Source organism: Mustela nigripes, chromosome X, assembly GCF_022355385.1.
Source record: "Mustela nigripes isolate SB6536 chromosome X, MUSNIG.SB6536, whole genome shotgun sequence".
Taxonomy (NCBI): domain Eukaryota; kingdom Metazoa; phylum Chordata; class Mammalia; order Carnivora; family Mustelidae; genus Mustela; species Mustela nigripes.
Window position 1 is genome coordinate 106542404 of NC_081575.1, and position 21582 is coordinate 106563985.

Below are 21582 nucleotides of genomic sequence, written 5' to 3' on the forward strand. Positions count from 1 at the left end.
TTCAAGATACCCAGCATCTTTGCTGGGTGCTATGGGGATACATAAGAAATACAGGGATCCAGAAGATTAACTATGGAGATAAAACTAAAAGTCCTCAACATTTTGAGAACATTTAAGGACTAAACTGCATAGTAATGAAGAGAAGTGTAAAGGAGCTGGAGATTCAAAAGACAAGAGAGAGAAGGAGAGAGCTGGAGTCCTTGGGGAAGTTTGTGGGAAATGTGGAGGAGGTGGAACTCAACCTGGAGCCCGAAAGATAATGACAGGATTAAATCATCTGAGGGGGCGGAGTACGAAGGAGGTCACATTACAGAAGGAAAATCACAAGCAACGCCCCAGAGACAGTAAGAGGCCTAACACTGCCGGGTGGCCAGGAGGACGCCTGCCTGGCTAAGGGTGAGTGTGGCGGAGCCGCCAAGAACTCAGAGCTGGTTGTGTAGAGTGGGGTAAGACTGGACACGATGATGAGAGCCAGCGGCACGTGCTTGGCCTCGATGTGGGAGTCACTGCAGTTCCCTGAGCAGGCCAGTAATGAAATAAAAAGTAGTATTTCAGGGGCATGTAAGATAGTGGTGGAAAGACCCCAAAGGCAGAAAAACATGTCTTAAGGCTGTTGGGATAATGCAGAATAGGAGAGCTCAAGGGCCTTCTACAGAGGATGAGATACAGGGTAACAGCGAGAAAGAGAGGATGAATCTAAAGATCTAAAGAGGAGATAAAAGGATGAAACATCCAGCTTTGGGAACCCATGTCATAAAAACAAGGACAGACAAATCAAGTAAGAGAGAAGAATCTAGATTTTCTAACCGGGAAGACCCAAAGACCAGGCTACGTTGAGAACAACAGAAAGACTAAAAAGGAAGGTCATTTCAGTGACTCCAGGTACGCTGCTGTCATGTTGATAAAGCAACATTTATGTAGTGTTGTCATGTCAACTTTAAGAAATAAAAGATAGCAGAAAAATGGGACTCCTTTAGCCGGGCTCAACCAGAGAAGATGTGGGAAGGAATCAGCTTACTGAGGAGACAGTGAAGACTGAGCAAAAGAAGGCTGTGCTGGTAACAACCGTGGTCTTAGGGCTGCACGTTTGCCCACTGTGAAGCCATGTGTTAGAACCTTCATTGGCTCCTCCCTGCCTGCTTTGAAAATGAGGCCTACACGTTTGTGACATAAGCCCGGGCGATAACCAATAGCAACCAAGAACTGGCGCTTATCTCATTAGCCAGAGACTTGAACTCAGAATTGTGTGTTTTTTAGTACACATCTTCTTTCGCTTTCTGTTCGGAAAGCCCATCAAAGTCACAAATGGGTGAGATGACTCTCCTTGTTTTGTTTTTTTTTTTAACATTTTTAAAAAATTTTTTTTATTTTTAATAAACATATAATGTATTTTTATCCCCAGGGGTACAGGTCTGTGAATCGCCTGGTTTACACACTTCACAGCACTCACCAAAGCACATACCCTCCCCAATGTCCATAATCCCACCCCCCTTCTCCCAACCCCCCTCCCCCCAGCAACCCTCAGTTTGTTTTTGTGAGATTAAGAGTCACTTATGGTTTTTCTCCCTCCCAAGGGGGTAGGAGAAGAATAAATGAGACTCTCCTTGGTTTTGATGTTGTTTTCAGCTCAGGCCGTCTTCACCAGTCCACCTGGCTGTGGGAAACGCAGCTTTGGGGGCCCTCCACGGGTTGAGGGTGGTGGAATACAGTCGGCCAGTGACGCAAAAAAAAAAAAAAAAGAGAGAGAGAGAGAGAAGAAAAAAGAGAAATGCAGCAGAAGGCAGAGTGCCAGAAGCCAAAGAAGGAATCACTAGAAATGGTTATAAAGTGTAGTGCATACATTAAGAAGTCAGCATATATTAAAGAAATACCAAGTGGGTTATGATAGGACTGGTCACCCACTTGACAAACAACACCGATAAACCCTGACTTGACTGGTTCATTAATTATGTCTCACAGAACATTAAGAAGGTGAAATTTATCCTGAAAATAAACAGCAAGATCACATTTCAGCTAAAATCAAAGCTATACCACTGAACTTCTGACCACGGGAGAAGCCAAAATCCCACATTTCACCTTGGCAGCCCCTTTCTGGGCCTACTCACGTGCGCGTAACTCAGGAAGAAGAGCTGGTTGTTGGTGAAGACGATGCCTGGGAGCAGAGGCTCTTCGACTCCCTGCCTCTGGTCGTTTATCCACTGCCTGTAAGCCTGGGGAGGGAAGCAAATAGGCTGATGCCCTGCAATGCTGGCCCTCCTCTTTTCTCATCCAGGGCCTGAGATCCTAAATAGATCCCCCACCAGGAACAAAGTGCAGCCTGTCAGAGTTTTCCTTTAACAAACCAACCCCTGGAAATGCAAATCAATGTTGTGTAGCTTAACAGTGGGGCAGCTGCACCTGTGAGAAGACCTCACCCTCACTAGATACCAGAGCCCCTGGGCCAAAGCAGTCACGTGTTAAATAATTCCTCCCGGACCAAGAAGCTATTCTTTTCCTAACGCAATGGCAAGGGCTGTGGAAATAAATTTGGGGGTTAACCTATGGGGCCAAATTTTTCTTTTTCCAAATAAAAGGGAAAACTCACCGTCATTTTAGAAAATATATGTTAACCAGAATACAGGAAGGGTGTAACCTCAGAATAATACTCTGGTCTTGACGTCAAATGCATTTACCTTTTTGAAAATCTTCCCACATCATCCTTATATTTCTTGTTTAACCAAGGACCAGTGGATGATGGAAACATTATTAGGGACTCTCACCTGCCCTCCCCCCACTATATGAGAACTACTAGCCTCTGGCCACAATTCAGAAGTTTGGTATTTTAAGAGAAAATCGCAAGAAGGGCTATAGAGACAGTATACTCGGGGAAAACTCATATGAACATAGCCCTGAGGAGATTTCTGTAGCATGTTTTGATATTATTGTGAATGCATCTACTGAAAGCTATCTTTTAAATACATGATTCTTAACATTTATTATTCTTTAGGGTGACTTTAAACCCTAAAAAGGAAAAAAAAAAAAAAGAAATGCAGCTCTATTCACATAATAAAGCAGGACAGCATTGATGTGGAAATATAATTCTATTTACAGAAATTCACAGAATTGACAGAAATCTAATTCCTCAAGAATATGTCTGTAGTGTAAATTGAGGGACACTCACATGGCACTCAATAGTTTAATTTTAAAAATCACAGCAAATGTTGCAGTGCGTACCCTAAAAGCTTCCCGCAGACCTCCATTATCAGCAATATTTTCTCCCAGGGTCCTCTTCCCCTTCACCTAACAAAGAAAAAGAAAAAAAGAGTGTTTCTCAGCCAACTATCATTCAGCAAGAGGCATAAATGTGATAGCTAGGGAGAGTACCATATTTTAAAGAGAAAATTACATGGACTAAATCACAGGTAGTCATAATATATTGTGAGATGGCAAACTAACTCCAGCAAGGTGCTTCTGAATACAATAATTTCTATTTTATTATGCTACACGTTTCTTTCTCACCCACCTCTGTATTCTCACCAATTGAGCCAACTCCAATAAAATGTTAACAATATTCTGAGTGACTCTGGCTTAATGGAGTAAAAGTAGAAATGTCAATACAGACGACTTTCTCTGATTCATTCATATCATTTGAGTATTCTTTTCGGTGTGCTTTGTGTTTCCAAACATTTACGATCCACACAGGAACAAAACTTCATGAACCATCACCATTTTACCTCAGCTACGTCCATGAAAAATTAAAAGGAAGGTAGTTCTCATGGGTGGGGGAGGGGGCGGGGATCAAACAGAAGTAGCCCAGGCCACAAGGTCAAGGTTTGCAATGTGCAGGATAACCGGCCAAGCGTGGCGAAAAACTTCCTCCACACCTTTGAAGACAGTTTCTGAAATCCCTACGCAGGACAGGACAAAAAAGCGTTCTAAACCAATACAGCCCACAAGCCAGAATCCAACCTGCCCCTTTCTTCTATGTAGGCTACAAAGTGAAATCAGACTTCACGTGGCTCAATGGGTGGGGTGTGGGGAGAATGCGAAAGAAGGAGAATATTTTGTGGCATGTGAAAATGACACCAAGTTCAAATTCAGTGTGCATAATTCAAAGTTTATTGGCGTACAGCCATGCCCAGTCGTGGACGTACCGTCGCAACCATGCTCCTGCTACAGCAGCAGAGCTAAGTAGCCACCGAGACCTGTGGTCTGCAAAACCATGCTTATTTACCGTAATTACTCTTTGCAGACAAAGCCTGTCAATCCCTGTCTAAGGGGCAAAATAATACCTCCCACCCATCCACCCAAGGTGTCTATGTCCTAAATTCCTGGAACCTGTGCAAATGTTACCTTACGTGGCAAAAGAACTTTTAGACTATGATTATATAAAGGATCCTGAGACATTAGCCTGCATTACCCAGGCGAGAGCAGTGTAACTAGAAGGGTCCATGTAAGCAGAGGAAAAGGGGGTCAGGAGAGTGTGTCAGAGTGATCCAATGTGAGCTGTGACCAGCCACTGCTGGCTTTGAGGAAAGAAGGGGCCAGGAGCCAAGGAATGTGGCCAGCCTCTAAGAGTGAGAAACCACAAGGCGACAGATTCTTCCCAGAGCAGCTAGAAAGAAAAGCAGCTCTGCTTACACCTCAGCTTAAGCCCACTGAGACCCGAGTGGGACATACAGAGCTGCGGGACAGGGTTTGTGTTCTTTCAGGCCATTAAGTGTGTGGTGATCTGTGATGGCAGCAACAGGAAATGTACACACCCCGCTCTCAACTTTAAAGCTGTGAATCCTACGCACTCTTTACTTTTAAGCTAGGCCAGTCACCCAGGTATCAAGCAGTCACAATGGATAAAAACAACTCTTCAGATAACATTTATTTCTGTAATCACCCAGGACCCTCCTAGCTTCGGTCCCCCGAAGTTCCCCTCCTGCTCTGACATACATTCTTTCTTTTACGACAATCCTCCATCGTAAGTGCTGTTACCACCACCTTGCTTAACACATGGGGAAAGAAGAGCTCAGAGCGTGTAGCACAAGTCTTTGGTGTCGCAGCAGATCCCCATTTCCACCAGGACTACACACCCATTCCTACAACTGCTCCTAGCTCAAGAAGGTTAACCTTAGCTTAGCAGAGTCGTCTCACCTGAAGATTCCTGGCAGGTGATCCCCTACTTCTCAAGAACTAACTGATGTGCACTGAGAACTGCCTAGCCCCTTACCCCAGGCTGAACAATTTCTGTGGTGTGATTCAGGCTCCAGAACCTTCTATGGGATCAGGCTGAGGCTAAACTCCTGAAACCAACATGTTTTCTCTTATAGGTTTCTCTTGAAATCAACCACCATCTTACAGGTTTATCCTGAAACTACCTCCTAAATAAGTCACTTACCTACGAAATCCCTTCCTGGGCTTTGCTTCCAGTGAACTCCAGGGATTAAAGGAACTGCCCACATTTCACACAGATTTAAACCCAAGCAGTTTGTTTCCAGAGTCTTTGCTTCATAATATGCTCTCTTGTCATGTCGCAACTGCTCTTGATTCCGGCGCTTCTGTTTACACATCTACTCACACTGGAATTTAATCTCCTTCCTCTAAGCTTTATCAAAATCGGAGGTCTGGGGAGTAGCCCTCCCCCTTTGGCTCCTCCCACTCTAGACCACCTCAGTAGACCATATGGTCATAGGTTTGCCTCCAAGCCCCACGAGCTGCTCATGGTCTTCTTCTGTGGCACTCTGCTGGAGCCCTCTCCAGTTCATTGCCAAGGATTCAGGCACAGGGGACCGGCGTCCATGAATGGAGCCAGAAAATAAAGCACAGAATCTTATATCCACAAAGAAAGTCAACCTTTCTTCTCTGCGAATGAAACTGAAACTGTTTCCTGATGGCTGAATGGATGGATGCTGACACAGGCGTCCCCTTTCTATGGTCCTTGTGACAGAGGTACACATTTGCCAGAATTCACTCTCAGTATCTGACATTTTAGCCCATATGGATGCTGTAGAATAGTCCTCCCACCAATACACCAACCAGGACTAAAATAAACGTAAAAGAAGAGAACGATAGCATGATATAGGGGGCAAGAATATGGATCTTCGGGGGTGCGGGGGTAGCTCAGTCAGTTAAGTATCTGCCTTCAGCTCAGGTCATGATCCCAGGGTCCTGGGATCAAGCCCCCCATCGGGCTCCCTGCTCAGAGGGGAGCCTGCTTCTCCCTCTGCCTGCCACTCCCCCTGCCTGTGCTTGCTTTCTCTCTTTCTCTCTCTCTGGCAAATAAATAAATAAAATATTTAAAAAAAAACAGAACATGGATTTTTAAAAAGATTTTATTTATTTATTTGACAGACAGTGATCACAAGTAGGCAAGGAAGGCAGGCGGCAGAGAGAGAGAGGAGGAAGCAGGCTCCTCGCTGAGCAGAGAGCCCGATGCGGGGCTCGATCCCAGGACCCTGGGATCATGACCTGAGCCGAAGGCAGAGGCTTTAACCCACTGAGCCACCCAGGCGCCCCCAGAATATGGATCTTGAAATCACACCAATCTAAATTCTAATCTAGGTTCTACTGTGGGTTTTTATCTCTTTGAGTCTCGGTTTTCTTACATGTCAAACAGGCTAGCAATATGTATACCTCTTGGGACCAGTATGAGGATTAACTTTGTTTTAGGTAGGCAAAAAGTATAGCACCCAAGCCTGCGGTAACAATCATCAGGAAATATGTATTCCCTTCATCGAAAGAAACTGCTCTTCTATTCTTCTTTGTTTGGTTTTAGCCCCCAAATCTTTGCCTTTGTTTTCTCCTAGGATGGAGTACCTATGAGTATGTTGCAAAGTAGTAGTAATATCAGCTACAATTTACTTAGCACTTACTGCACGTCAGGCATGATGCTGGTGTTTTACATAGTCTCTGTCATTTACTTCTTACAAATGAGTGAGTTCCAAAACACTGACCCATTTCAGAGATGAAGACTCTCAGAGTCAGGAATGTCTAGGAACTTTCCCATGTTCACAAAACTTGTAACTGGTTGAGTCAAGATTTGAACCTCTATCTGACTCTAGAACCCCTCCCCTAAGCTCTTCCTGAAGCAACATATAATCTAGATGGATTTTCATAATGTGACAACCTCTACATTGAATATAGATAAACGGGGCACCCATTTCATATCTTCTCATGACTTAATTGTAGATATTAAAGAAATATATGGGCAGAGAAATAAATGGCTTCCCAGAACAGTGATGAAAGAGCTAGAGATACTATTCAAGGATACAGCCTCTGGTTCCATTGCCTGGACAAGGAATGGCATTCCTGGTGCTGAACATGGCTGAAGAACCAGGAGGACCAAGACAGTTTTGTGTGTTCTCTTGCTTCTGTTATGGGCTGTCCCCTTGACTGTACAGTGTAGGAGCATACAGTGTGTGCATCTATATTTTAGATTAGTAAGGGTTTCCTACAGATCCATACCCTACCAACAATTCTTCATTACTAGTCTCTTACTGTCAAATACAACGAGAGAAACCCATTTTTATAATTATGAAAGCAGGAGCAGAAAATGCAATGAAAAAGTACATGAAAAAGTTAATAGTACGGAGAGGGCATGAAAACCTGACCAAACCAGCAAAATAAGGAAAACGAAAAAGAAGTAAGAACAATGTGGAGGAGATAAAGTATATACAGAAAACTGTAGAGTTGTATTGGAAAACTTAAAACAGGTATCAAGCAGATAGAAAGGCATACCATGTTCTTGAATGAAAAGACTATATTACAAAAAATATCAATTCCATCCTCTGAGTATGATTTAACTTAGAATCCCAATGGGATTTTCTTTGGGGAACAGGGTGAGAATGGGTAACATGATCTTGGAACATATACAGAAGTATATTTGCCTGAGAATGGCCAAGCACATAAAAGAGCAGTGAGGGAGACCTTGTATTGACAGATACCAGAATAATCCATATAGCCATGGTAATAAGACCTTGGTGTAGAACTGAACATGCATACCAGCAGAACAGAATAGCTAATCCAAAAATTGATGTCAATATATAGGAGAATCTAAAATTTGACAAATACTCAATTCAGTGAGAAAAAAATATCTTTTAATCAATGATACTGGATCAACTGACTATCCTTTTAGAAGAAAAGAATTCTCATATTAAACTCCATAAAAAGGGGGCGCCTGGGTGGCTCAGTCATAAGTATCTGCCTTTAGCTCTGGACATGATCCCAGGGTTCTGGGATCAAGCCCCAGGTCACACTCCCCGCTCAGTGAGGATTCTGCTTCTCCTTCTCCCTCTGCCTCTCCTCCCGGCTGGTGTTCTCTTTCTCTGTTTCAAATAAATAAATAAAATCTATATAAAAGAAAACTCCACAAAAAAGTTAAGTTTCACATGCATGAAGATTTAAATATAAAATTAAAAAACCAAAGAATCCTTCCCAGAAAAGCCAAGAGATTATATATATGTTATAGGGTGGAAATGCAGAAACTATTTTTTAAAGTTTTTTTAATTTATTGATGTGAGAGAGTGAGAGAGAAAGAGCTTGAGCAGGGTGAGGGAAAGAAGCGGAGAAGCAGACTCTCTGTTGAGCACAAAGCCTGATATGGGGATGTGGGGCTCAATCCTGGAGTTCCAGGATCGTAAGCTGAGCCAAAGACAGACGCTTAACCCACTGAGCCACCTAGGCACCCCTATTTTTTAAGAGAAATAGGTATCTTTGGATCTATAGCAATGTTTAATTTTTGTATGTCAAAAGATGCCACCCATCTAATGGATGCGTAATATATTTGGGAGAAAATTCTGTAATGGGAATGACAAATTTCTAACACCTGTAATATCTTTAAAAAGTTCTGATACATTGGTGAGAAAATAACTGAAGAGAGAAATGCTCTTTCATATACCACTGGTGGGACTATGAATATTATAACTTCTTGGTGACAGTAGGAATCTACCCTAGATGGATAAAAAGGATATGTACACAATGAGAGGTTTTGTTACAGCAGCATTTACTGTGGGAAAAGAGCTGGAGACAAAGTGTGACCTATCTCAATAAGAGGTTAGGTGAATATGTTAGATTACGTTCCCACTATGGACTTCTATTGCATGAAAACCATGCAATAAAGGGGCCTGTGGTGTGTGTCCATCTCTTCGCGAGTATGTGAAATAGTGTACCAGGGTGATTAAGATGAATGACAGGCAGGGAAGAGAAGAGTGATGAGAGCAGAAGGGGTGAAGACAAGAAAGAAAGAAAATCTGATGCACATGAACGACAACTATAAGACTTCTTTCTTGCCTTCATGGACATGTATTATGTACGTATAATAGACAATAAATGCTTTAGAAGTACATTTCTTTTGTTCAAAATTCTATAACTAAGATCTCTTAACCAATTCAGAGTCATTAATTCAAAATAATGAGATTTATTTCAATGAATTAAATAGTAATTTGGAAGGAAATTTTTAAAAATGATATGGAGTGTAGACTCATAAGAATTGTATGGTGTATGTTTGCTACAAGATTTTCTACATTTATCTAAATCTAGGAAAACAAACTCATGTTTAGGCCTGTGAGTCTCAAACTTGAGGTTTATTCAGAGTCACCTGAGCGCTTGGGAAAAGACAAACACCAGAAGACCAGTGCCCACCTCCCTCCAGAATTCTGGGTCAAGAGGTCTGAACTAAGACTCAATTTGCATCTCTAACAAGTTTCCAGAAGAGGCTGATGCTGTTGTCCTGGGAACCACACACTGAGAACCAATGGTCTAAAGCCAGTAATGTCCAAAAGAGAAAAAATAACCTCAAAACACCATAGTTGTACTTACATTTAAGCCAGCTTTCTTCCAATAGTAGTTGCTATATTGGTTAACCATGCACTTTGTTTTTTCTTTAAACTTTTCTTCTGAGTCAGTAGACCACCAAGGATCCAGGTTTCCATTTTTATCATATTTTCTACCTAACAAAAAGGAAAGTTAAAAGATATTTGTACCACCTATGTTCTCTTCTAGGGTTTTTATGGTTTTAGGCCTCACATTTAGGTCATTCATTCATCCATTTTCAACTTATTTGTGTGTGTGGTATAAGAACACTTTCATCCTCTTGCATGTTGCTGTCCAGTTTCCCAGAAGCATTTGTTGAAGAGACTGTCTTTTTTCCATTGGATTATTTTTTTGCCTGCTTTGTCAAAGATTAATTGATCATGTATTTGTGGGCTCATTTCTGGGTTTTCTAGTCTGTTCCAATGATCTATGTATCTATGTTAGTGTCAGAACCATACCGTCTTGATGACTAAAGTTTTGTAATATAGCTTGAAGTCTGGAATTGTGATGCCCTTGTGCTTTGTTTTTCTTTTTCAAGGTTGCTTTGGCTATCTGGGGTCTTTTGTGGTTCTATATGAATTTTAGGATTGTCTGCTCTAGCTCTGTGAAAAATGCTGGTGGTATTTTGATAGAGATTGCATTATTTTTCCAAAGAAAACATACAGATGGGCAACACAGATATGAAAAGATGCTCCATATCATTCATCAGGGAAATGCAAATCAAAACTACAATGAGGTATCACCTCACATCTGTCAGAATGGCTAGTACCAAAAAGATAAGAGATGACAAGTGTTGGCGAGGATATGGAGAAAAAGGAGCCCTCCTGCACTGTTGGTGGCAATGCAAACTGGTGCAGCCACCGTAGAAGACAATATGGAGGGTATTCAAAAAGCTAAAAGTAGAACTACCCTATGACCCAGCAATTACACTACTGGGTATTTATCCAAAGGATACAAAAATACTGATTTGAAGGGGTACATGCACCCCAATGTTTATAGCAGCATTACCTACAATAGCCAAATTATGGAAACAGCCCAAATGTCCATCAACAGATGAATGGATAAAGAAAAAGTGGTGTTTATAGAGAAAGTGGAATATTACTCAGCCATAAAAAAGAATGAAATCTTGCCATTTGCAACAACAGGGATGGAACTAGAGAATATAATGCTAAGTGAAACAAGTCAGAGAAAGAAAAAAATATGATTTCACTCATTTGTGGAATTTAAGAAACAAAACAAATGAGCAAAGGGAAAAAAAAAGAGACAAACTAGGAAACAGACTCTTAACTCTAGGGAACACGCTGCTGGCTACCAGAGGGGAGGTGGGGGAGAAGATGGGTGATGGGGATGAAGGAGCGCACTGCTCCTGATGAGTGCCGGGTGATGTACGGAAGTGTAGAATCCCTACAGTGTACATCAGAAATCAATAATATACTGTATGTTAACTAACTAGAATTTAAATAAGAACTTAAAGAAATGTGTAATATTTGTGGAAACTAATTTATTCATTTTCCCTTTCCCTCAATTCAAAAAGCCTTGAAAAAGCAGTCCCCAGGAGCAAGGGTCATGCCTGGGAGCAGCTCCCACCTTCTCTCCAATGTCACATGTTAATTGTAAAAAGAGGGGTTGATAAAGAGGTTTGAGGAAGTTCTTTCCTCCTGAGCAACAAAGAACATTTTAAAAATAAAATTCATCAATTTATGGCATGCACACCGTGAAACAGTCTTGAATTCTTTGTTTTCACCTGATGTGACCCATAATGTTCTCTGGATTATGAAATGAAATGGCTTCATTCAGAAAGTCCATGATGGGAGCTGGAGCGTCACTACCAGTGAAATTCCAAATGATCCAGAGGAAGAGCCCAGTGAGTCATTCACACAGATCCATAGGCACAGCCTTGTGAGTCATTCACACCGTGAGACCACAGCTCCTGACTCAGCCCTATAGGAACGTGTTTCCTCCAAGTTGCCAGGAGCTGAGAGACACATAAAACCTCTATTATGAATCATTCCACAGCCATCAGTGTGCATGGAAGGCCCATCTGTCCTGCTTTGACAAGGCAGGTTGCTCTAAAAAGAGAACTTGGAACAAGAATGGAAATCTCCAAAACATAATGAAAAAATGATTAACTATACATGGTTGTTTGCTTATTTGTTTGTTTTGGTTTTTGGTTTCTGGTTTGGTTGTGGGTTTTTTTTTTTTTTTGGTTTTTTTTTTGTTTGTTTGTTATAGCCTCACTCTTCATTTGTCTACACCCTTCAAAAAAAGTTTTGAGTAGATCTGGACTATTGTCCATACTCAAGATTACTACTGGTTTAAATTTAATTATGGAAAGAACTCTTCGTTGGACTTGTAAGACAGCCCCAAAGAAAAGGTGTTAACTGGAATAACCCAAAGCTCTTTGTCAAGGATGGATGCTACTACCACCACCCCTGGGAGAATATGGAGTCACTGTCCTCCATGCACTATCCAATCAATCATTGAACAGTTACTGGGCACGGAATTAACTATGTAACTACCTGTTCTAAGTATTGGCTACGGAGCGAAATTGCTGTCATTAGATTATGTCCTCTGAGAATGGCTCCAGAAGGCCTGCAAAAGATTCAGAGGGACAACTGTACATAAATTTCCCAGGAAGAAAGGCCCAGAACCAAGAGATCACTACTCGATTAAGTTTCTTAGCTAAGACACTCCTCTTAGATAACGTGAACACGCAAAGACAGAAAGCGTAGCTCTGGAGATTGAGATGACAATAAGGAAGTTACATTTTTAATAGGGAAGGCCGAGATTAGAGGTGCAGAGACCCTAGGTAATTCAGGAAGGGCTTGTGGGAGCCCAAGAAGAACTGTCCAGAGGGAGAAGAACCAGGAGTCTCTGGCCCTGGGGTAGGCATCCAGGAAAGGATGCTGCACACACCACAGTCACGGAAGAAAGAGGGCCGCCTATGCAATGTTGCCTTGTGCCAGCCAGCTCCTTGAAACTGCCTGCAGATCATTGTGCAGATATGCACCTGATTGTAATTTGCTGCTAATTCATAAATTTTAGAGATATCTTGTGGCTTTCCAACAATGCTCAATGGTAAAGGAGAAAGGGGTGCCCATCAAAAATGATGAGGGGGCGCCTGGGTGGCTCAGTGGGTTAAGCCGCTGCCTTCGGCTCAGGTCATGATCTCAGAGTCCTGGGATCGAGTCCCGCATCGGGCTCTCTGCTCAGCGGAGAGCCTGCTTACCTCTCTCTCTCTCTCTGCCTGCCTCTCCATCTACTTGTGATTTCTCTCTGTCAAATAAATAAATTAAATCTTTAAAAAAAAAAAAATGATGAGGACTCCCAAAGGGCACTGGTGTTGGTAGTTTATGTCCCACTCTGCTCTTGTGCTTAAATATCATCAGGATACAAAGCACATTATTCTATACTATACATTATTAGGAAAGCACAGCCTCCTAACAAAATTCTGAATATATGCCAGCATAGAGAAAAACAGAGCTTAAGCCTTGCATAATCCTTGCAACAGTATAAAGGGATCAGGCAGCTGAGCTCCAGAGTCCTAACTTGGCAGCACATATAATCATCTTGGGAGCAGAGCTCACACCTCCAGAGAGAGCATCTCATGATGGTTAATAAAGAAATGACAAAGGGGAGAAGCTATGAAGCAATTCCTGTAACTATCATGGCAGCTACAGCAAGCCTGATCTAAATGCAAAGCTAATTTCATTGAAATTACAAGGTCTTTCTTTCATGTTATCCCGTCACCAACGGGAACAATTATTTATTTATGGCAAGCTATCACAGCAAGACATGGGGGAAAGTTTTCAATCAGCAATCGTACTGCTTTGGATAATCTTCAGACTATGATGATGCCACTATGCAAAGATAATAGCAACAATTAACATCCTTACGATCAACATTATCATAAAAGCAGCAGCTCATATGATGAACCAGCACTTACCATTATTATCAAATCCATGTGTAAACTCATGTCCAACAATTACTCCTATAGCTCCGTAACTCAGAGATCTGCAGTACAAATGTATAATTTGAAGAAAATTGCAAGCATTAATCTCAGAGCATAATCCTTTGATTTTTTTTTTCAATGAAAGCCAAGATACTCGGTTTTCTAGTAACCACAATAACAACTTCATAACCATACCCACAAAACTGTAAAAAAAAATCTAAACACACCCTTCTCACTGAAATGGGCAAAGAAAATAAATTCTAACACTGTCGCTATGACCTATATGATATTAGGGATATGAAAGAGATCATTTCTAAAGTCCCTTCCAGCCCTAAGATTTCTATGATTCTGCATCTCTGCTCTAGTTAGCTGATATCTATAAACATCCAAAGTGGCAGCAGTAAACATACCATTTATTTTTTTTTAATCTGAGAACTTGTTGAAAAATCACTCTAGACTTAAAAGGTAAGTTGTTTTTCCAAATGTAATCATAAAAAAGGAACAGAGCAGAGATTAAAAGGGATCACTGCTTTCAGAAGGGAGTCACGTTCCCTTCTTCCGTGACAGACAGACAAGGTCACGAGTGAATGGCAAGGATCTTGAAGCCTTAAACAGATTTGGACACTGCAGAATCATGAGCCAATAGTGGTTGTGTGGTAGCACTTGCTTATTAGGTAGCAATACGTAACTCAAACAGCGCATATTAATGAAATCCACAAAGAGGCTTCTGGATGTGTGTGGGGGTCTGGAATGTTCTCTCTCAACTACAAGTTCCGAGAAGGCCATACCCTTATGTGCTTGATCACTGCTAAATTCTCTAACTAGTACACACTAAGAAAGTAGCAGTGATTTAACTCATTGGTTAATTAACTTTACCATTTCACGCAAGTGACAGGTCCACATGTAACTTATTTTAGTTATTTAACATGTGCATGAGGATTAAAGACGATTTAAAATCCTCGTTATGAGGATTCTTCCTGAGATTTGCAATTATGCTAAAAATATTTCGCAGTTGGCTCCTGACAAGCTAAATCAAAGTCACCCGGCAAATGGAAAGGACCCATAAGTGGAAAGAACAAAAATTTTTGAAGCAACATGTTATTACAGGACATAATGATCCTTAACATGCTAATTGTTTGTCTCAACTATACCCAAGGAAGTGCTCTAAGATTTAATTTTTCCCCTCGGTGGCAATTCTTTCCTTTGTTATTTCTTCCCTGCAAGGTAATTTGCATTTGAAAAAACGCTTCCTACTGTTTTTACATCATTGCAAACCTTCATTAAGGAAGTAAGAGTAAAATTATGCATTTCAATCATGGAGCTCCCATGACAGTGTGGGACAAACTTATAATTTTACATAGTGCTAGTTTCTGCAGCAGGAGCTATCGCTATGCAGCCTGTAACACTGTGGTTTTTTTTCATGCCTCTCAGCCTCTATGACCACTGGTCAATGTTGGTGACCGGCGAGCTGAAGGGATGAACACCGGAAGTTTATAGGAACTGCACTGCAATAAATGTCCCGTAAGAGGGGCTGCTCTGATGAACATCCTATTTGCAGAGGGTAATAAAGAATTCAGAAAATAACTGAATCACTGTAAGTTCCAACTCTCAGTCACATAATCGTGATCCTTTGGAGGGGAGACAAGGAAGAGTAATGTTATATGACTGAGCCTTCCAATGATAATGTTTCATAATGCTGAAGGCCCATCTTCCATTTCATCAATGGACATTATTAGATGAGCATGCCATAAAAATAAATAAATAAACTCAAAAGCCTTTTAAAATGGGACTGGCTGGCCAGAAACAAGAAGACTGCTGCAGAGAAAAATTGAGCCTTCCAAAAACGAAATAGAAAAAAATGACCATTTTTCCACCTCCTCGATTTCTCTCGTGTTCTTACTACCCCCACGGGTTTAACATGTGCCCTGGATTCTACTCTCAACCAGAGGACAGCCAGGCCACTGTCTGCAGCAGCTGTGATCTCACACTGTCACCAAGTGAGGGCTACTCTGTGCCTGAATCAAAAACTCAATCAAAATCTCTGATTCAAAAGTGGCGTTCAAGTTATCTACTTTGACTCCTCAGCAGAGGCACGGACCTCCTCCACAAAAGCCCGTTTCCGTAGTCTTGGGACTTCTCCTGGGATTTCTAATAACCGGGAGCTCCTATGGGGACCGGTCCCTCTTCAGGGGGGTTCTAAATAAAACAGCTCTCCCTAGCACTGATCCATAATCTCTTTTCTAAGTCTTCGATCTATTGGTCTCGGACAGTCTCTAGCCGAATATCCCCTGGCCCCTCTGAACACAGTAAATCGTCTGCCGACTTAACTCTCCTTCAAAAATGTGAAGACACTTAGAAGGCTCCCCTTCAAGTGTCCTCAAGTTCTTTCAATTGTTTTTTCTTCAGCCCTGAGTTCTAGAGAAGCATTTCCCAAAACAAAGGTAAAGAGGGAGCTTAGGAACCTCTGAGTTAAACACATTTAAATAGGTTTCTTTCTTACAGGTCTTCTTGGAAATTCTTATGCTTCAAAACAAAAGGGAGGGTGACTTACCTCTATTACTACTTCGGGGAACAAACACTTTGGGATGTTGTCTTAGACCACTTACAATCCTGATTCTTTACTCTAGGAACAATTTTGCTTTTTAATGTCCCCAGAATTAGACCCCAAATTCAGGGAAGGACTAAGCTGACTAGTGTGAACATAATGGATACCCACTTCCTGGTCTGGAGGCTATCCATCCAAAAGAGATGTATGGGAATCCAGCTGATTGGACTAGGGTTCCCACATCTCCAGCATCTCCATCTTTCCAATGCCAAGTACCCAAAATATGCTTAATAATTATTCATTGAGCAGATATCATAATAGAGGACGGAAGGCTTCAGTGAGGACCTAGAACTCTTTAGGAAAAAAACACAAATCTCTCTCCCACTAAAGTATCAAATATGGCTCAGCATAAGGCTGAACCCAGAGACACTAATGTTATTTCCTAGGTTTCTATGATTTTGACTTTTAGACTAGAAAATCGTGCTCATGGACCCAATAAACAAATTCACTGAATCAGTAACTTCAAAACCTAACCAGACTGTTTTTCCAAGTCTCTAGGTATATAACCATAATCACAGAAGCTCAGTTGAATTGCTAAAGATAAGCAGAATCGAAGAGTTCTAGGACATTTTTAGTTTGAAGGAAACTTAGAGAATATTTAGCCTAGATCTTCATTTTTATAAAAATAAATGCAAGCTTTTAATTTGAATAATAGGGGAAAATCAATTCCAAATACCTGACCACTAATAAGAAACTATAAAGCTGAGGCCTGGGATGATAGTAAGGGATTTGGTTAAAGCAAACCAAGAATTTTCATTTATGCTAATGGAGTGCTTCCCTAAAGTAAGCTTTACTAATGCCTGCTCCTGGTCCCCTTGGTACTCAGCATTTTTGAGCACACCAACCCCACATCTTCCAACTGCCAACACCTGAAACTAGTTGCCTGAGGACTTTTTCTGGCTACCAGAGCCCTTGTGGCTGAGAATGGGGAATGCCAGAGAATTAATACAGCAGGTGACAGCCCTCCGATCAATGAGGGAAGGGGAACTGGATGATCAACACCCCAGCAACCTTGCCCCTAAAGTGGGATTATGCCAAAGCATGCTCTACAGTTCCCCAGCAAGACTGAGCCCCAGTTGCTCACAGTGATAACTGGATCTGAAACACAGATGTGGTAGATAGAATAATGGCTCCAAAAGATGTCTGCATGCTAATACCCAGAAGCCATGATCTGTGATGTTATCACATAGCAAAGGGGAATTACAGTTGCTAATCAGCTGGGCTTAAAACAGGGAGATTATCCCGGATTATCTGGGTGCACCCAATATAATCACGAGGGTCCTTCCAAGTGGAGGAGAAGACAGAAAAGGAGAGTCAGAAGGAAATCTGACTATGGATCTATGGTCAGAGAAATGCAACTTTGCTAGTTTGGAAGATGGAGGAAGGGACAAAGAGCCAAGGAATGTGGGCCAACGTTAGAAGCTAGAAAAGGCAAGGAAACAGATTCTTCCCTAGAGCTTCCAGAAAGGAATGCAGCTGTGCCGGTATCTTGTGTTTACCCCAGTGGGACACAGGTTGGACTTCTGACCTATAGAACCATAAGCTAATAAATTCCTGTTTTTTGAGCCACTAAATTTGTGGTGATTATGGCAGCCACAGAAAACTCACACAACACAATTTATTGGCTTCCTTCCCTCCTGTCTCCACTCTCCTGCTGATGTTTTGTGCTGTCATCTCCCATAAGAACTCCTCAAACTCAAGTCCTTGCATAGGGTCTGTTTTGAGTCCAAATCAAAATATTGCTACCATATTTCTCTTACTTTTATAGGTACGTGATCCCATATGTTTTTTTAACCTACAAAATATTTAAATTGTCACTTATCCAAACCAAAACAAAAGACACTAAACGTCTAAAAGCAAGACTAAATTTTCTGTGTACTAAAGCACCAGAGCAAATAAAGACACATAATAAAAGTGGTGCTATTACCAACAACGAATATTATCAGAATTCCCACTATATATGTAAATTCAGCATTACTTAAGTCTACAATCTGTTGGTATTAATGACCTTTAATATCTCAAACTCCAGAGACTGTCCATTTTTGACCTATTGCATCACTACCCAAGTTTTATTTTAAAAGACAAATCTGATTCTCTTTACTTGTTCAAAAACGTCAGTATTTTCTATTGCTTGTTAATGTCCAGGCTCCTTACCTGGCACCCAGAGCCCTCCAATATCAAATATTAAACTTATTTTCCAGATGTCTTTTCCACTACTTCCCTTCATATACTACTTGGACCAGCCAAACTAAAATCTTTGCTATTCTATGCACACTCTTCTCACATTATTTCTTCTATGGTGTTTGACCCATTATCATCAACTCAAATCCCAACAACCCTTTAAGGTCTAAATATTTGCACTACGAGTCCATGCACAAGTGAATAAATGCATAAAAATGAAAGCTCCATGTGTAGAAGTTGTCTCTCCTATCCAGAGATCCACCCTCGGAGAAAGACCAGGAAGACAAGTACCTAAAATGATGAAAAGGGGGACTGACCCACACTGAGTTCCATGCCCCTCTTGGGCATGAACAATCACTGGCTTTGTTTTTTGTGACTTTATATTCTATTCTCTGCCAAAGCAGCACGTTCTCCCCTATTTGTCAAAAACTGGATTCTTCACTCATTTACTTACCGAGGATATTCTGTTCCCCAAAAAAAAGGCTTCTGGAGCTCTCCCGCTGGAAACCCTGGGAGAAAGATAGGCAAAATCGTAAGGGATACAGAGATTGATTCGATGACGAGGACTTGGTTCAAGCTTTAGCCTGGAAGTTTCAAATGTCCATCTGAAAGGTCCTCCTCATGGAGCTAGGAGCACTGTAAGAGAGTCAACTGTTTCTAAAATGATATGAATTCAACGTTTGAAATAAGGGCATCACATTAGTTTCAAGGAAACCACTTTGCGTGAATACTCTCTTGACACTGTCCAGCCTGCGGTGAACCGGACTCCTTCATACAGTGTGTACAGGAGGCTTCTGGCTGTCCAGCAGCTTTCCCTCATATAGAAAGGGCCAGCTACATGGATACACAACCTATGTGGCCAAAGGGGCTCCCCCCCAGGTGCCCCACTTGCATGCAGCATTCTTCAGACTTCCTATGAACACAGAACTCCACTAGACCCACAATGTGTGGGAATCCAGTGAGAGGCAAAGTGAGTACAGGCAAAGCGTGTGACATTTAGGACTGAGTAGATGGCGCCTCTTGGAGGCCATTTCCATTGGAACCAGGATTTGATTACCCAAAAAAGAGACAGTGGCATTCTAAGAAACATGAATGACCAAGGAACCCTATCATATCCTTTCTGACTTCAGTTACTACTTCTCTGTATTAGCCAACCACATACACTGAAAATTACATAGAAGGAAAGGAAAGACAGGACGACCCACAGCTCCTTCTCCTTTCAGTCCTCCCTTACTCCATTACTCATCAGTAAACCAGAGGCAGAGAACATGAGTAGAATGTACACGTATTAAGAAATAACATCAAAGCCGCTGGGTTAGTTTTGGGCAGCGTTCCCACTGGCCTGGTAAGAACAAAATTCCTATGCATGTATAGGTTACAAAATACAAACTGTAAAATTTTGGTGATTCCACACACAAGTTAAAAGCTCTTATGTTTTCATTTAAAACTGACATTGCACAATATATAGATGAACCGTAAACTTATGCTGATGGCTGAAAATGTTGATTTTTCTTACAACTCAACAATGACATTAAAGAACAAATAAAAAAACCTGACAAGTCTAGAGAAAGAGAGGCCACGGAAGGCAGGACAAAGCTGCATCCTTGAGCACCTTCAACTGCACTCCTTCTGGCTCTCTGAACAGGGGGCTCCCATATTTTCATCCAGCACTGGGCCCTGCAAATTAAGTAGCAGGCTTGGTGCAGATGAGCAGGAGAAATGGTTTTTTTTTTTTTTTTAAAGATTTTTTTTTTTTTTTTTGAGAGAGAGACAGTGAGAGAGAACATGAGCGATGAGAAGGTCAGAGGGAGAAGCAGACTCCCCATGATGCTGGGAGCCCGATGCGGGACTCGATCCCAGGACTCCAGGATCATGACCTGAGCTGAAGGCAGTCGTCCAACCAACTGAGCCACCCAGGCGCCCCGAGAAATGTTTTTTTAACCCTGGGCTGATCCTGAGAGCTGCATTCCCAAGTCTTAGCAATCAGGAATGCAAATAGTAACAGAAGCCACAACAGCCCGAGAGAACGAGCGAGGATGAGGACAAGTGAGCAGCGCGTTCTTCAATGTCCTCGCCTGCTCCACTGCTCCAGCCCCAGTGAGACTGAAAACTCTTTTAGGATTAAAATATTTTCTCTTCCCTCTCTTCCTCTCCACATTCTGTCTACACCCCAGCCACAAGATGATACCACAACACTGGGAGAAGAAGCGAGGGTGGGAAAGCAAGTTCTTAGTTTAGAAGTGAAATGTTAATTCCGTATACCCATTCTTTATATTTTCTTTATATCAGTTTGAAATTTCAAGGGACAAAAGGCTCATGGCAAAAACAGAGGTGGGTCCAGCTGGAGTTCTCTCTTCCTGTTACTTTCATATAGAGGAAAACACATGACTTTGAAGGGGCAACATCATATTTATCTTCATCATTTTAAAATTGCCTTAGATTTTTTTTTGCATCTTTACATCAATATTCCATCCTTTTTTGGTGATTACTTGTAGCAAGTCATTCAAACTTGGAGAAATATATGCAAATATATATTACATATATATGCAAATCACAGTGTTTATATGAAAGTCTCATCTCACATAATACATCATCAAAAAGCAATGATATTTCCTAATAAGAACAATGATCATGAACCAATGGGATCTAATTATGAAGTCATTACGGCGTTCCTGCTTGGTGTGGTGCCCAGCTGGAAGCACTTCTGTCCACTGCCAACCTCTTTACAGGAAGACATCTGACACCTGCACACTCTTCCGTTTCTGTGGCTTTTGCTGTCAGGGGTCCCCCGACTCGGAGGCGTTGGCCATCGCATGCCTCGGGGCAGCTGGATCTGCTCAGCCTGTCGGGGCCAGGGAACCCTCCACTGATCAACACAAGAATCTGACGCCCTTACGGCTGTGTTGCTGAACTGAATGGCTTCACAGCATAAGCTGCAGGTGTGGAGGTGTCCGCCGCCCCCCCCCCCCGCCCACAGAGTGATAGATCAAAGCCCAACAGCACCAACTCGGTATCTTATCTCAGGAAGTGGGTAAGCTGTATTTCACAAAGGTAACAACTAAAA

General features: G+C 41.8%; 1 protein-coding gene across 1 annotated transcript in view; it reads right to left on the reverse strand.

The window, feature by feature from the left end:
- PHEX (phosphate regulating endopeptidase X-linked) overlaps positions 1–21582 on the reverse strand; it is a 191186-nt gene that overhangs the window by 8642 nt on the left and 160962 nt on the right. Inside the window, exons 14-18 of the mRNA XM_059386182.1 lie at positions 18973–19027; positions 13727–13794; positions 9787–9917; positions 3214–3279; positions 2106–2210 (exon numbers count right to left, since the gene is read on the reverse strand). Of these exons, the coding sequence (XP_059242165.1) occupies positions 2106–2210; positions 3214–3279; positions 9787–9917; positions 13727–13794; positions 18973–19027 (425 nt within the window). The remainder of the gene's footprint in view (positions 1–2105; positions 2211–3213; positions 3280–9786; positions 9918–13726; positions 13795–18972; positions 19028–21582) is intronic.